The sequence below is a fragment of the Macrobrachium rosenbergii genome, chromosome 56 (genome assembly GCF_040412425.1).
Source record: "Macrobrachium rosenbergii isolate ZJJX-2024 chromosome 56, ASM4041242v1, whole genome shotgun sequence".
In the NCBI taxonomy this organism is placed as follows: Eukaryota; Metazoa; Arthropoda; class Malacostraca; order Decapoda; family Palaemonidae; genus Macrobrachium; species Macrobrachium rosenbergii.
This window is the reverse complement of record NC_089796.1, coordinates 70244594-70261575: the sequence shown is the minus strand read 5'-3', so window position 1 is coordinate 70261575 and position 16982 is coordinate 70244594. Positions and strand designations below refer to the sequence as shown.

The following is a 16982-nucleotide window of genomic DNA, read 5'->3' as shown; positions in this document are numbered from 1 at the left end:
GACTTTTCTGCACAGCGTATATCAAGGCCACCGAAAATAGGTCTATCTTTCGGTGATATCGGTATAATGCTGTATGAGCCGCCGCCCATGAAACTTTAACCACGACCCGGTGGTGGTCTGTCCCATATCGTTGCCATAAGCACGATTATCGCTAACTTTAACCTTGAATAAAATAAAAACTACTGAGGTTAGAGGGCTGCAATTTGGTATGTTTGATGAGTGGAGGGTGGATGATCAACATACCAGTTTACAGCCCTCAAACTTCAGTAATTTTTAAGATCTTATGGCAGACAGAAAAAGTGCGGAGGGACAGGCAAAGCCGGCACAAAGGTTTTCTTTTCAGAACTACAAGGGCACTAATGCACGTGACCTAAAGGCCATCGTGTAAATATGATGTCTTGGCCCAAGGCTGTTTATCTATGCACACAAACTGTTTCGAATGCTATTTCAAGAAGTGGAGCAAAGCATATGAAACAGAAAATACTCATACCCATCTTACTTGCTACAACTGACCAGCCCTGAAAAGAATGGCTATTTCTTGTCATCAGATGAAGACACTCGGTTTGGCAAATATGCCCTCAAAACTACAATAAAATCAATTACAAAGAGATGGACTTTATTACGGGCATTTTAACTAGCTGGGAGCAGTATGAAAATAAAAAAGTCAAACTATGGTGGTTTCTCTCCCAGGCATTGGGACAAGGTATTGAGTAGTGCCTGCAGATATTCGAACTACCTTTAAAACTCAAATTTGATGATCTAAATACTGTTTAAACGTTCAAGGACTTATGAATCTTCCTGTTACATTCTGAATATTTATGAAAAATGCCATGCCTTAGCATTACTGGGGAATGTGGGCCATTCGACGCGCCCCAAATGAAATTAAATGGTACCATATAAAACCATCAACATTAACGCGATAGGATTCCACATACTGTACCTGCGTAACCCAAACATACATGAAAGCAAATTTATGTAGTTAGTCGTTTCTGTATAAAGCGTTCACCCTTTCGTGTAAAATAAAGTTTCATTACTTGTGTCTTGAGAGGAGATACATATGTTACGGGCAGATAGCGAAACCAGGCATTTCGCGAACTGCCTGAAATTTCAGGCAGATAGCGAAATGCTCTTAGGGACATTTGAATCCCCCAGGGGCTAGTACTAAACACAGCGAATCAGTGACTCACCTACACTGTTTCGCCGTTTTAATAATAGCCCCTGGGGGGTCAAATGTATTTCGTCGTGTTCAGTACTAGCCCCTGGGGATCAAATGTATTTCGCTGTGTTTAATACTAGCCCCTGGGGGGTCAAATGTATTTCGCTGTGTTTAATACTAGCCCCTGGGGGGTCAAATGTATTTCGCCATGTTTAGTACTAGCCCCTGGGGTGTCAAATGTATTTCGCCGTGTTTAATACTAGCCGCTGGGGGGTCGAATGTATTTTGCCGTGTTTAGTACTAGCCCCTGGGGGGTCAAATGTATTTCGCCATGTTTAATACTAGCCCCTGGGGTGTCAAATGTATTTCACCGTGTTTAATACTAGCCCATGGGGGGTCAAATGTATTTCGCCATGTTTAGCACTAGCCCCTGGGGGTTCAAAGGTATTTTGCCGTGTTTAATACTAGCCCCTGGGGTGTCAAATGTATTTCGCCATGTTTAGTACTAGCCCCTCGGGGATCAAATGTTCCTAAATACATTTCGCTTTTTGCCCGTAACATATATACCTCGTCTGATGCACACTGTTTCAACATTCGATTTTTAATTCATGGTGAAAACCCTCAAGATTCGTTGGACGTGATGATGATGATGATGATGATGATGATGATAATGATGATGATCGACACGGGGGCCGTTAGATCAATCTTCCCGGCATCTAGAGAGGACCGCAATCGAGAACCGGTTCTGTTTGCTAATGTCTATATCATTACATGAAAGAAATGTTCCTCATTGGACGGTTGGGAACCGTTCTCAGCTAGCACTCGGCTGGCCCCGCGTTCGATTCTCCGACCGGCCAATGAAGAATTAGAGGAATTTATTTCTGGTGACAGAAATTCATTTCTCGCTGTAATGTGGTTCGCATTCCACAATAAACTGTAGGTCCCGTTGCTAGGTAACCAATTGGTTCTCAGCCACGTAAAATAAATCTAATCCTTCGGGCCAGTCCTGGAGAGCTATTAATCAGCTCAGTGGTCTGGTTAAACTAAGGTATACTTAACTTTAACATGAAAGAAAGTGTTACCTTAATGCTAAATCACTGGTAACAACTCGCCCAAATGAACTTTATGTGATTCTCTTCAGTAATTCCTCGCACCCTTAACCCTACCAAGGAGCTGAAGAAACAAACATCGACCGTTCATTGGCACGCAAAGAATGTTTACGTCTTCCATTCAAACTAAAAGCGTCACATCGATTCTGTTATTTATATTTAAAACTGCTGATTGTGAGAACTGGGAACCCATATTGCTTAGCTTGCACGAAATACGAAATTATGTACCTGGGACAAAATATAGCAAAGTTATAAATCTTGAAAGTAAAAGTGGAGAGCGGAGCCTTAAAGTTTAAACACTGCTTTTTCCTGTTAAAGTCCTTTTTAGTTTTCTGTAAAAGAAAACTGCTGTGCCGGCTTCGTCTGTCCGTCCGCACTTTTTCCTGGCCGCCCTCAGATCTTAAAAACCACTGAGGTTAGAGGGCTGCAAATTGGCATGTTGATCATTCACCCTCCAATCATCAAACATACCAAATTGCAGCCCTCGAGCCTCAGAAGTTTTTATTTTATTTAAGGTTAAAGGTAGCCATAATCGTGCTTATGGCAACGATATAGGACAGACCACCACCGGGCCGTGGTTAAAATTTCATGGGCAGCGGCTCATACAGCATTATACCGAGACCACCGAAAGATAATCTATTTTCGGTGGCCTTGATTATACACTGTAGCGGCTGTACAGAAAACTCGATTTCACCGAAGAAACTTCGGCGCATTTTTTACTTGTTTAGGTTGCAAAAGCTAAATTATTTGCTATACCTTCTTGCCGCCCATTCCACGACGCAAGTGATGTGCATCTTATAAATATCGTTAATTAAACCTTATTAATATTTATTCATTACTAATCACTTTATTATACGTATCTGAAATCAAACCCAAAATTCATAAGGTAACCTGAAATGTCAAGTTTTAGCGGGTCCGTCTGTTCTAATTTGACCATTGATTCATAGCAGTCTTAAAAGTTACCGAATTTCCATCCTATTTCCACGAATAAAACAAACAGAGAGAGAGAGAGAGAGAGAGAGAGAGAGAGAGAGAGAGAGAGAGAGAGAGATGACTTCCATAAACAAAGTTGAATATCGACAGACCGATTCTATGATCCGTAAAATACAAACATTATTCAAGTAAAGTGCAGATATATAGTACCATTATGAGTGCAGATATATAGCACCATTATCTGATAGGTTTTAAACTCTGCTCTGAGAGTTAATATATTTCACTCGTCATCCCTTTACAAAACTACACGTGGCAGCTACAATAACAGTAAGGAGGCTTTGTTGAAATCAATGATTTTAAGATGTTTACGCGTATATAGCAGTGGATATATCGATGTTGAAATGTTATTGACGACGGAGACAGAAAATTAAATTGCCATGTTATTATATAATGCAATGAGAACGGCAAAAAAAAAGATTACTTACGGTAATAACAGCAATAATAACAGCAGAGAAATATAGCATGAAGACTGTAATGACTTTTAAAGATATTTTCTATATGCTTAAAAACTCGAAAGCTAATTTGGCATTTAAGAACAAAAATACGATGAAAATCCCTTATACCAAAGGATATAGTGTCAAATCCCATGTAATTCATGTGACAAATCCTATGTCGATCAAACTGGCCAATCACTGGAAGAGAATATACAAGATATGCATAAGATAACAGTCGAGATTTTATGTCAAAGATAATGATCATGATATCAATTGGAAAGAAGATAAATTTGTTCAGTCAAATAACGTCACAAAGAAATATCATAGAGAATCTTTTAAATGAAAGTTTGGGTACAAATATAAATAGTTGCCTGGATATACATAAACTTAACCCATTTATATCAAAATAAATATGTAAAATGCACGGATTTTAAACAGTGTTGTTAAGCCTGGCCCACAGAACGACAAAACGGTATGCTTGCTATTTTCCATCAAGGAATAATCCAGATAATGTGTTCCGCGAGATCGAGATTTATGAACAGCAACCCTCCACCTCTGTCTCTCTCTCTCTCTTAGAAAAAAAAAAAAACCTGTCTACTCGCAAGTGCCAACTTTCTCATTTTAACCGTCTGTACGTTCTTGAGTAGTGTGATTTCATCTTAACATATATGTCAAATATCGCCACCAGTTCAATATATGTAGGAGTGTCACGAAAAGCGCTTCAAGACTCCCCCGGGGGCTATTATTCTTGGTCTACTTAACTTTGGGTGGACAGCCTTAGTCAGTCAGTTACCCACCAGATTCCGAACGACTACCACGGCAAGCAAGAAACAACTTTGCTGAGACTCGAGGAAGCAAGACCTCTTACAACGAAGTAAGTTAGTGTGCCTGGTTATTACTGCAGGTGCGACCGAATATACTGACAAGTCTTTTTCTTAGGAGCTCCGCCATTAGAAGTTCTGTCATCATTAATTATCAGAACTCAAGTTGATAACTTCACAAGCACTTCTTTTTATGAAGCTTCGTCGTCTGTACTTACGAAAACGATAATCCCGTGCAAAAGACAGATAAGGCCTGCACAGAAATACGAAGGAGTTCTCAAGAGAAAAGGTCCACGACGTGGTTTCCCAAAACATGATGCTGTTATTTCCTTCTACGGCAGGAACACAGGCGTTCAAATTCCGAATACAGTATTCTAACATCAGCAAGAAGATAAAAAAGTAAATGATGCGCCGAAGTTTCTTCGGCGCAATCGAGTTTTCTGTACAGCGTATAATCAAGGCCACCGAAAATAGATCTATCTTTCGGTGGTCTCGCTATAATGCTGTATGAGCTGCGGTCCATGAAACTTGAACCACGGCCTGTCATACATCGTTACCAAATGCACGATTATGGCTAAATTTAACCTTAAATAAAATAAAAACTACAGAGGCTAAAGAGCTGCAGTTTGGTATCTTGATGATTGGAGGGTGGATGATCATCATACCAATTTGCAGCCGTCTAGGCTCAGTAGTTTCGAAGATCTGAGGGCGGACAGAAAAAGTGCGGACGGACGGACACAGTCGGCAATATATTTTTCTTTTACGGAAAACTAAAAAGTAAGAGACTGAGAAGTGAAAAAGAAATTGGCGAACGAAGTATATTCAACATTTATATCATCAGAAGATAAGAAGCGAGACTGAGGAATAACCCTTGAACAGGAGCGAGACTGAAAATGTGTCATGTAAGAAACAAGTAAAAGATGCGCCGAAGTTTCTTCGGAGCCATCGAGTTTTCTGTATGAAACTTTCAGCCACGGCCCATGGAACTCTTAGCCGCGGCCTATGAAACTCAGCCACGTTCCTGTGGTGGCCTTATATATACACACACACACACACACACACACATATATATATATATATATATATATATATATATATATATATATATATACATATATAGTATATATATATATAAATATATATATATATATATATATATATATATATATATATATATATATATATATATATATATATATATATATATAGTGTGTGTGTTTGTGTGGAATTTATAGAATAAGACCAGCATGGCTAATGAGATTAAAATATGGTTCTTCTGATAACTTTTAACAACGAATACGACGAATTTAAAATTGATTTCTACCACGAATGCTTAGTTACCCCCATCACAATGCCCACCGTATCTAACCATAAGGGGTGACACAGCGGATAACTACATTTTCTGGGCCAGGGAAATTGAAAAACCAAAAAAAAAACCGGGACGCGCAAAGATCTAACCATCCCAAACTTGGTCCTAGCCGAGCAGGGGCCAATTTTCCCGCTACTTTGCCGCACTCTCCCCCCACCCTACTTAACCTGCCCGGGACTTGCAATAAGCTAAATAAGTTACGCCGGAAAAATGTTGAATTCTTCCAAAATTATATCCGAAAGTATCGGAAAGACCGTATTTCACATTTTAAAAGATGTAACAACTTAATGCATGACATAACACATCGTTTCCTAATTTCTGGTGTGCGTGTAAGCATTTATGATGTGATGAATGTAGGGAATAATGGAATTATGTAATGTCTCTTAAAAGCAAAGTTCTGGGACATGATTTCACCGTGGAACATGTGCACCTGTTTTAACACATCACAACTGCAACAGTTTGATACAGGCACAGAGGAAAGCACTTACCTCGAATGGCGACAGAACTGAACAATAATTAGGAGTACTTAAAAAAGAATACTCCTCTGCATTTAGGCTCTGGTACTGTAACTACTTTAATATAGAAGAAGAAGAACTAAAATTTGAGTGAAAAACTCATACAACGGTATTTCACTGCACTGCTTCATCTTTGTGTTATTCCCTCAATTATTCAAATGGACATGAATATTGAAACAAAACCTTATCCTTCTTGGAGGTGTAACTAGATAAGTGGTGAACAAAGCATGGGTTCGAATCCAACCTAGGAAGGAAAATACCAGCGTTTATTTCCATTTGGTTTTCAAGCCTTCCCGCAACAATCGTGTAAAAATGAAGAACAAAGACGTGATATATATTGTAATTATGAACATATGTGCGTGTGTGTAATTGGCGTTACTTTTTCTTGTTTCAGGTAAATATGATGCTCTTACCTTCGAAAACCCTGGCTGTGATGGTATTTTTGGCAACGATGCAAACCTCCGTGGCCACTCAGCGCACTCGTCTTTATACCCCACTGTACAGAGGTGGGCAGATGATAACTGGTACTTACACGATGTACCAAAACGTCACTTCATTGAGGTAAAAACGGGAACTTTCCCCACAGTTTCAAAAGCTATGATTTTTGAAAATTTATCGTGTGTGTCCGAAGAAGTACAAATATTAATTATCAATCAGATTGCTATACACAGCGTAAAAATGCGCGCGTACAATCTACGGCAGGCATGTGTGACTCAAAAGGTTCAGAAAAGATGATTTCTTCTGTGTATGAAGGTTCCGTGACTATCAGGAGCTGTTTCTCTTTCCTTTCAGATGTGCGATGATATGCACCAGCACGCTTGGATGTTGGGCGTATACCTGGGATAAAAGCAGTCACGAATGCGGCCTCCTGGATGGACTCACTTCGGAAGTCACCACCGAAACGCCTCCGTCTTCGTCACTGATTACTTACTACGCCAGCACCGTCAATGGCAAAACGATGAAAATGACGACGGGCGTAGGCTACTGGCAGTGGGCGAGAGCAGAGTGCGAAACTATGGGCGGGCGCCTGTACTTGCCAGACGACACAACTCACATGCTCTTATTGCATCACGTATTGAATGCAAGCTATATCTGGATAGGAATGTATCACAATCCAGGCGATGATCTGGTTACTTGGTACGACATGGACGGAAATCCAACCCAGACTAGGATGCTCTGGGCCTCCGGGCAACCGAATAATAACGGCGGTCATCAAGATTATGTTTTTTCTGACTACGGGTACCTGTATGATCTTGGGGACGAGCAAGATTACAATGCTCTGTGTGCAATGTAAAGGAGCCCTGCTCGAATCGCAGAAGTGTGTAAAAACATCACCTCGGGGCCTCGAAGAATATGTCTGATGTATACCATGTCAGAATTTGGATAAATAAACTGAGGCAATGACAGTGCACAAGATCGTCTCTGAAGAAGCACCTTTCTACAATTATTCATACTGGTCACGATAACAAGATTTCAGAGCGAGGGTTTGGATGTTATCCACGAAGCAGGCCATTTAGAGTTATTTATTCAGAATATTATTCCTAATCTGGATATTCCTAGCGAGATTTGCACGAACCTCATTTACAGACGTCCAAGGTGCTACTATAGTAGGCGATTTACCTAGGGGATCAAATGTGTTTCGCCATGTTTAGTACTAGCCGCTCGGGGATCAAATGAGATCAAGTGCACTTATGGACATTTGATCCCCGAGGGACTAGTACTAAACACGGCGAAACAGTGTAGAAACACGCAGGTAGACCGCCTACTATAGTAGAAACACGCAGGTAGACCACCTACTATAGTAGAAACACGCAGGTAGAATACCTACTATAGTAGAAACACGCAGGTAGACCACCTACTATGGAAAAACACTTGCAGTAGACCACCTACCATGGTAGAAACGTGCAGGCAGACCACCTACCATAGTAGAAACACGGGTAGATCACCTACTACGGTAGAAACACGCAGGTAGATCACCTGCTACAGTAGAAAAACACGCAGGCAGACCACCTACTATGGTAGAAACACGCAGGTAGACCACCTACTATAGTAGAAACACGCAGACCACCTACTATAGTAGAAACACGCAGAGTAGACCACCTAGTATAGTAGAAACACGCAGGTAGATCTTACCTAGTATAGTAGAAACACGCAGGTAGATCACCTACTATAGTAGAAACACGCAGGTAGACCACCTACTATAGTGCAGAAACACGCAGGTAGACCACCTACTATAGTAGAAACACTTGTAGACCACCTGCTATAGTAGAAACACGCAGGTAGTGGATCACCTACTATAGTAGAAACACGCAGGTAGACCACCACTATGGTAGAAACACGCAGGTAGACCACCTGCTATAGTAGAAACACTTGGTTAGATCACCTACTATAGTAGAAACACGCAGGTAGACCACCTACTATAGTAGAAACACGCAGGTAGACCACCTACTATAGTAGAAACACGCAGTTAGATCACCTACTATAGAAACACACTTGGAGTAGACCACCTACTATGGTAGAAACACGCAGGTAGATCACCTACTATAGTAGAAACACTGAGGTAGACCACCTACTATAGTAGAAACACGCAGGTAGATCACTACTATAGTAGAAACACGCAGGCAGATCACCTACTATAGTAGAAACACGCATAGACCACCTACTATAGTAGAAACACGCAGGCAGATCACCTACTATAGTAGAAACACGCAGGTAGACCACCTACTATAGTAGAAACACGCAGGCAGACCACCACTATGCAGAAACACGCAGGTAGATCACCTACTATAGTAGTAGAAACACGCAGGTAGACCACCTACTATAGTAGAAACACTTTTGCAGGTAGATCACCTACTATAGTAGAAACACGCAGGTAGATCACCTACTATAGTAGAAAACACGCAGGTAGACCACCTGCTATAGTAGAAAACACGCAGGTAGACCACCTGCTATAGTAGAAACACGCAGGTAGATCACCTGCTATAGTAGAAACACGCAGGTAGACCACCTGCTATAGTAAGAAACACGCAGGTAGACCACCTACTATAGTAGAAACACGCAGGTAGACCACCTACTATAGTAGAAACACGCAGGTAGATCACCTACTATAGTAGAAACACGCAGGTAGATCACCTACTATAGTAGAAACACGCAGGTAGACCACCTACTATAGTAGAAACACGCAGGTAGACCACCTACTATAGTAGAAACACGCAGGTAGACCACCTACTATAGTAGCATCACCTTCCAAGAATGTGTATGTGTGTGTGTGTCACCTCTGTCCACTTTTGTATTGTTCTTTCAAGAAAAAAAGTTCTTAGAAAATATTCTTATTACTCATTTAAACTTTAAGATGTTAGTGACTAACGCATCTTTTTATTTAGGAATAACTAAATATTACGTTTGCAAATGCCACTTCTGCTATGGCGTGAAAGATGTTTTCAGCGTGTGAAGCAGACACAGTTGCATTGCATATCAAATCTTGCATATGCATATGTGACGAATTAATTCACATTAAAACTACCACATTTTTCACATGTTTCATTCTCTTATAATTTTATGACAAGTTAGTATCCAAAACTTTCCACACTTCCGTATTTTTAAAAATATTTAAATCATGTTAATAGTCTTTGATATGAGGTATATAATTATATGTGGAAAATGAAGTGAAAAGGTTTATGATTATGAATTGTCTAGTAATCAACATCAAATAAAATTGGTTTATAAAATCTTACTGAATTACGTTTATCAAAGAATTTAAAGCTATCACAACAAGATTATAGCAACATTGTTATTTTATAAATAGAGGGCAAACGCCTAGAGCCCTGTTTATGCATTTACAAGAGCATTCACAAAGAACAGATTTGTCAATATCATGGAACTTATTTAATCAAGAATACATGTTCGAGTCCAATCCTTACCTTACAGATTAGCCAGTCAGAAAGAGGTCACTTTCTTTCTTTCTTTCTTTAAATCTTCACCTGAAAGCTAACAGATTATAAACCCGAGATGGCTCCAAAGGTAAATCAGCCTACAGGAGAGACAATTTCTAGGAAAAGGTGATATATGAATAAATATGAGGGGATAGAAAATTAAACCAATACACCTAATATTCAGGATACGTCAGCAGAGTGCAGGAACGAATTTTCTCCTCGTTTAAATATTTGGAGAACAGAAGATTCCACAACTGCACTAAATCAACTATTCCCCATTTTAGTTGTGGCCAAGATAAAACTCCTACCAAACTGATTAGTATTAAACCTGATCCTACAAAACTAAACACTGTTGTAACAGCAGCAAAAACAGCTTGGTCGAGTAAAGAGTGTGGAGGGTGTTTGTCGTTGCACTACATTTTATGCAATAAACTTGATGTCTTGTTCGCTTCATTCCTTTCTCTGCACTCTGTTCTATCATCTTGCTTGTTTTTCTCATATTTTCTATATCACAACACTCTCAGTTCAGTAAGACCTACAATCTATAGATTGCAGCGAGTAAAAATCTCCAATTTACTTCAGTCAGCCATTAAAATATATTTTCTATGTAAGAGATGTTGGAAAGAGAAAATGTAGAATTAATTTTGAATGGCTAACAAATGTATAAGTTTTTTCTCTATGCTCCTTGATTCATTTAATGATTTACTTGTTGCTGCTCATTCCACAAACATACAAGTGTTAATAAACAATGAATAAAACTGAAATTACCTGTCGCCTGAACAGAGACAGAAGATAATATCTTCGTCATATCGACCATTTATAGACAAGAAAGTAGTAAAACAGATACTCAAAAACCTTGAGCGTTTTGCTATGACATTGCTTCATACATTCTTAACTCGTAGTGCACTTTCACCAAAAGCTTTCCACAGAATGATGAGATTGAGTTCATTATTTTTTTAACAGTCATAAACCATGAATTTAAACTGCTTTCCTGACTCCATGCTTAATTCTACCCTTCTGTAACATAAGGGAACGGTGTTTTTGACATTTATGATCTCTTACTGCTCCGCAGTGGAATACCAAAGGTAACATAATGGTTTGTAGTTATTTCTGGAAAAAAAGCAGGCTACTTGATTCCATTCATAATAGCTCTCTATGAAAAGGTTTGAAAATGCACGAAAAAGGGGGTTTGCAAAGGAAAACAAGTTTGATGGAAATAACTGATTAAATTCGATGGAAAATAAAAGAAAGATAAAACGTTTACCATCAAATAGAGAAGGATTCCATTAGAGCTGACATCAGTCCTTCATCTGGTCGTGAGTTTGATTTGTGTTAATAAATATTTACTTGAAAACATATCTGCTCAAGTTTCTTTTACCTTTGTTCAATGGAACCATGTATCTTTCAATGTTAATATGCAATATAAGACATCTCCTTCAGAGATGTTCCTCGGATGCTGAGATAAGCATACTAATCCCTATTGCTCTCTGGAGGGTTTTGACTGGTTGTTGCAATCGCTCCCCTCACCTCATTGCCCATGAAAGACTTGCGTGAGGAAGTTGTGAGCACAAGAGTCATCTGGATAGTGGGCGAAAGTTGCAAAGAAGAGAGTCAAATGGATAATGGGGGCAATATTGCAAACACAAGAATCAACTGCAATGCAAGCAAAAATCGCAGCCACAAGAATCTGCTGGAGATTAAGTCCATGACACAGTAACTCAACTGGATAGTAGGCAGACGTCGCAAGCACAAGAGACAACAGAGTATCACAAACACAAAAAATCAACTAGGTGGAAGCCGCAAGTTGCAATGTTGATGACAGAGACCATTATGAAGATTAATCCCTTCCTACACTGCCTTGTTATTAAGTCCTTCCACTAAGGAAGATTAAACCCTTCCCTCACTGACTTAATGAATCCTTTCATTTTGAGGATCAGTCCCTTCCTTTGCTGCAGTGTTAATGACAGATCCCACTGTACAGATTAATCCCTCTCTTCGCTGTAATGTTAATGACTCCTTTCGTTGTGAGAATCAACGCCTCCTCCGCTGCATTGTTAATGACTCCTTCCGTCATGAAGATTAATCCCTTTTTTCACTGGACTGTTAATTATTCATTCCACTGGGAAGACCAATCCTTTACTTCACTGTAGTGTTAATGAAAAATTCCATTGTGAAGATTACTTCATTCCTCCACTGGAATGTTAATGACTCCTTCCTTTACGAAGATTAATTCCTTCCTTCACTGTTTTGCTAATGACTCCTTCCATCTTAAGGATCAACACTTTCCTTCTCTGCAATGTTAATGAAAAAAATTCATTGTGAAGAATAATCCCTTCCTTCAAAACATTTTTAAAGCCTGATCCCATTTGATGGTTAAACTCTCCCTAAACTACACTGTTGATGAATACTCATATTGTGAGGATTAAGGATTAACCTCTTCCTCCACTGTAGTCATTTGCTCAGTCCTCAGGTGACAACAATAACCTCTCTTTCTATTAATGGTATGAGTAACCTCTGATTTTAGTTCCATCACAAGAAACGACTCTAGTGCTCAGTGCGCAAACTAACAGCTATTTTACCTTCACTATTCACATTAACAAAACCCTGCAAGATATTGTACTAACACCTTTCTAGTATTTTTTTTCTTCTACTAATGACAGCATCACATTTCCCCCTCACTGAGAATAAATAAATTATTTTCTGTGTTAGATTTTCCCTTTATCGAAATTTTTATTGACGTCTCTTTTTAATCTTCAGAGGCAGCCTCTTTCATTTCGGTATATCACGACAGAATTATGCACATATCAACCCAGATCCCAAGTCATTGGTTTTTAGAACAGATCTCCCTTGAGTTTTCCTTTTGCAACTCTGTAGGTTGTAGACTCCAGAGATCCTCTTCCGGATTTGGTCGAGAAAAAGTATGACATTAATTATTATTATTATTATTATTATTATTATTATTATTATTATTATTATTATTATTATTATTATTATTATTATTCAGAAGATAACCCCCTTTTCATATGGAACAAGACCAAAGGGGTCACTGATTTGAAATTCAAGCTTCCAAAGAATATGGTGCTCATTAGGAAGTAAGAAAAGGTAAAGGGAAATACAGAAAGAAGAGATCTCACTTATTAAATAGAAAATAAGTAATACATTGATAAATAGATAAAAATGTATTAAAATGCAAGGAGAATATCCTTAGGGTAATAATACATTGCATCTTCGCTTGAACTTTTCAAGTTCCAATTGCACGACATCCTCAGGGGGACTGTTCCAAAGTCCAACGGTGTGAGGAATAAAGGACCTCTGGAACTGAGAAGTTCGACGGCAAGGCACATTTACTGCATATCGGTGCTGCTCTTCAGTGAATCTAGTTGCTCTCGGCAGGAAATGGGGATCAAGGATCAATTGCGAATGTGAAAGATCCCTATTAAAATACAACTCATGAAAAAGTGACAAATAAGAGACCATCCGTCGATGGTCCGAGTCATAACTGCTAATATCAGGAAACAGAAACCTACCACCGCGACCACTCCATCCAAAAGTGTTAAACCTCTGGCAGAAGCAGACATCCACACCGGAGAACAGTATTCTAGTAAAGGAAGCACAAATGACCTAAAATAGGTTGCTTCGATTTTATCAGTTATAAATATACGAGGCCTTACGAACAACACCTAACCTAATATGTAAAAAGAGAAAGAACCTATGACTATGAAGTACTTAAGTTGCCATTTGCCCCTGAAAGGAATGCAATAACTCTGGGGGAAAAAATCAGCATAAGACAAAAGAAAATGCGATCAGAAAATGTATAATTCTGTCTCTCTGCCTCTTTCTCTGTGGGTCTCCCTTTGTCTCTGTCTCTCTTTCTGCCACCTCGCAACTCATTCTTATTCATTGCCAATTAGAGAATGATAATAATGCAATTACAGCCCATTGACAGACGTTATTCCTTCGAGCGGGCCATAGATTGAGGCCCACCGCACGTCACCCGGGAGTTGGAGAGAGAAGTTAATTGGCTCTGATAGATTTGACGGATCAGAGTCGCCGATAATGTCCTATCGGCTCCTTGATCCCTCAATATCATCATCGTCATCATCGGTAAAGGATTCATTAGCATCATAATGATGGTTACCTTCCATGACATTATCCTCATCATCATAAGCTTTGTTACCACAGTTATCTTCATCATCATTAATCCATAATCAAGACATCATCTCTCATGGTTAATATCTCAAGTCGTTAAATATTATGCAAATCAGTCTCTCTCTCTCTCTCTCTCTCTCTCTCTCTCTCTCTCTCTCTCTCTCTCTCTCTCTCTCTCTCATGAGGGGAGGGGTCTCTTTTTATAAGCTGTGTTCTTTTCATTTTAAGGGAATGATCTAATACTAAGGCTACAGGAAAAGGTGGGTTAAGCAGTGCTCATTTCACTATTACTGTAACTAAGATGTTAGCACACACACTCTCTCTCTTTCTCTCTCTCTCATGTGAGGTGGGGGGCGTCTACTTTTATAAGCTGTATTCCTTTCATTTTAGGTGAAATAATCTCGTACTAAGGCTGCACGAAAAGGTGGGTTAAGCAGTGCTCAATTCACTATTATTGTAACTAAGATGTTAGCAGATACCTGTTATGGGCCGTAAGAATTACAGTAGATTTATGTTTATTTCTTTAGTTTCTTTACCTGAGGAGTCGAAGTGTCTTCAGATTTAGATACTTCAATATTCAATATCTTCTTTACGACATTCTTCTATAATGTGATCCACACAGACTCCAAACTGCCCACTATAACTCTCTAAATTCGTTTTACTTATTTGAGTTTGGATATGAAAAGAACATTTTGGAATAGAGGAAACTAAAATAATAATGCTTAAGCCTTTGGATTAGAAGATATAAAATATAAAAATATCTGAGCGGATGTGAGGAGGAACTTGAAAAGTTGGAGACGAGAAATTACTTCTGTGCACGATTTTTAGTTCCGCCTCACATTATACATATATATATGTATATATGTATATATATATATATATATATATATATATATATATATAATAACATACTGTATATATATATATATATATGTATATATATATATATATATATATATATATATATATATATATATATATATATATATATATATATATATATATATATATCTATATATATAATGTAACAGTGAGCATTGTCTTGCATTTTTGCAAAGACCACCTTGTTACAGGAAAGTATATATAAAATATATATATATATATATATATATATATATATATATATATATATATATATATATATATGTATATATATATGTGTGTGTGTGTGTGTGTGTGTGTACGTGTGCGTGTGAGTGTGTGTATAAAAATGTGCCTGCATGAGTAAATATGATAATGAATACTGCCCCAGCAATATACATTTAGAATTTCTCTCTCTCTCTCTCTCTCTCTCTCTCTCTCTCTCTCTCTCTCTCTCTCTCTCTCTCTCTCTCGGACCTCCATCACTTTGACCTCCAAACATTTTCCGAAATTTATGAATTACTTTGTTATACCTAAAAGATTTCTGCACAGTACTTAACTCATTTTTATTTTTGAACGACTTGCTGAGTACGACCATAATGTGTTTTTGTTTTGAAATGTTCTTACATACAATATATATATATATATATATATATATATATATATATATATACAAATGTATACATACATATGTGAATATATACTGTACATACTGTACACACACACACATATATATATATATATATATCTATATATATATATATATATATATATATATATATATATATATATATGATTATATGTATGCATACATATTTGCATATTTATAAATATTAACATATAAATGTGTATATATATATAGCCTTTCTTTCAGTCTTTCATTAAATTCCAACTCAAGAGGACCTGCACTGGATATCTTTCTTTTTAACCATTTAAAAGATTCAATCTCATTAATCCTTCTCCATCTAATGATATATTATCCCTTTCCATATACATACAAACATACACACAAATATATGCATTATATATATATATATATATATATATATATATATATATATATATATATATATATATATATATATATATATATATATATATATATATATATAATTTGAAACGCTTGCTGTGAAACAGCAAATGCAAAACTAGGCGAAAGGAGAAAATAGTTAATACTGAAATTGATGCCAATTACCTGTGTGGACAATAAACTGAACGTGATACTCGTCTTATTTCTGCAATTACCACCATCATTAACATCATTATCTTGGTTTATTTCTAGAGAATGAGAGAGATATTGATGGAATAACAAGGTCAACCATCATCAACTTTTCGGAGAAGTCTAATGGCAAGGCTAAAAAAAAGTAGAAAAACAGGAAATCAAGTTTCTTTTGAGGAAAACTGATAAAAAAAAAAACTGACGACGATGGATCACGTTTGGAGGAGGGCTGATGGTGAAGAGGTGAAAAAATGACGGTAAGCCTAACTTGGGGAAAGCTTGGAGGCTCTAATTTAATTAGAGAGAGAGAGAGAGAGAGAGAGAGAGAGAGAGAGAGTTGGAACGCAACGCAGAGAGGAAAATGACACGAAGTCGTTTTGCCAAGGATCCAAGAAAAAGATGACCAGTATCGATTAGGAATTTG

At 37.9% G+C, this 16982-nt stretch overlaps 1 protein-coding gene across 1 annotated transcript; it reads left to right on the top strand.

Moving 5' to 3' along the window:
* The first annotated feature begins 671 nt into the window (after positions 1–671).
* Positions 672–8048, top strand: LOC136836241 (uncharacterized). Its single transcript, XM_067100246.1, has 4 exons — positions 672–703; positions 1783–1850; positions 6792–6903; positions 7190–8048. The coding sequence occupies exons 1-4, from the start codon at positions 672–674 to the stop codon at positions 7689–7691; spliced, it is 714 nt and encodes a 237-aa protein (XP_066956347.1). The 3' UTR covers positions 7692–8048.
* The last annotated feature ends 8934 nt before the right edge of the window (positions 8049–16982 follow it).

Excerpts from the sequence above, each read along its gene's own strand:
- LOC136836241 (XM_067100246.1), top strand. The coding sequence starts at position 672 with ATGGTGGTTTCTCTCCCAGGCATTGGGACAAG. Across the intron at positions 704-1,782 it reads CTCCCAGGCATTGGGACAAG|ATTCGTTGGACGTGATGATG; the intron begins GTATTGAGTAGT and ends AAAACCCTCAAG. Across the intron at positions 6,904-7,189 it reads TTATACCCCACTGTACAGAG|ATGTGCGATGATATGCACCA; the intron begins GTGGGCAGATGA and ends CTTTCCTTTCAG.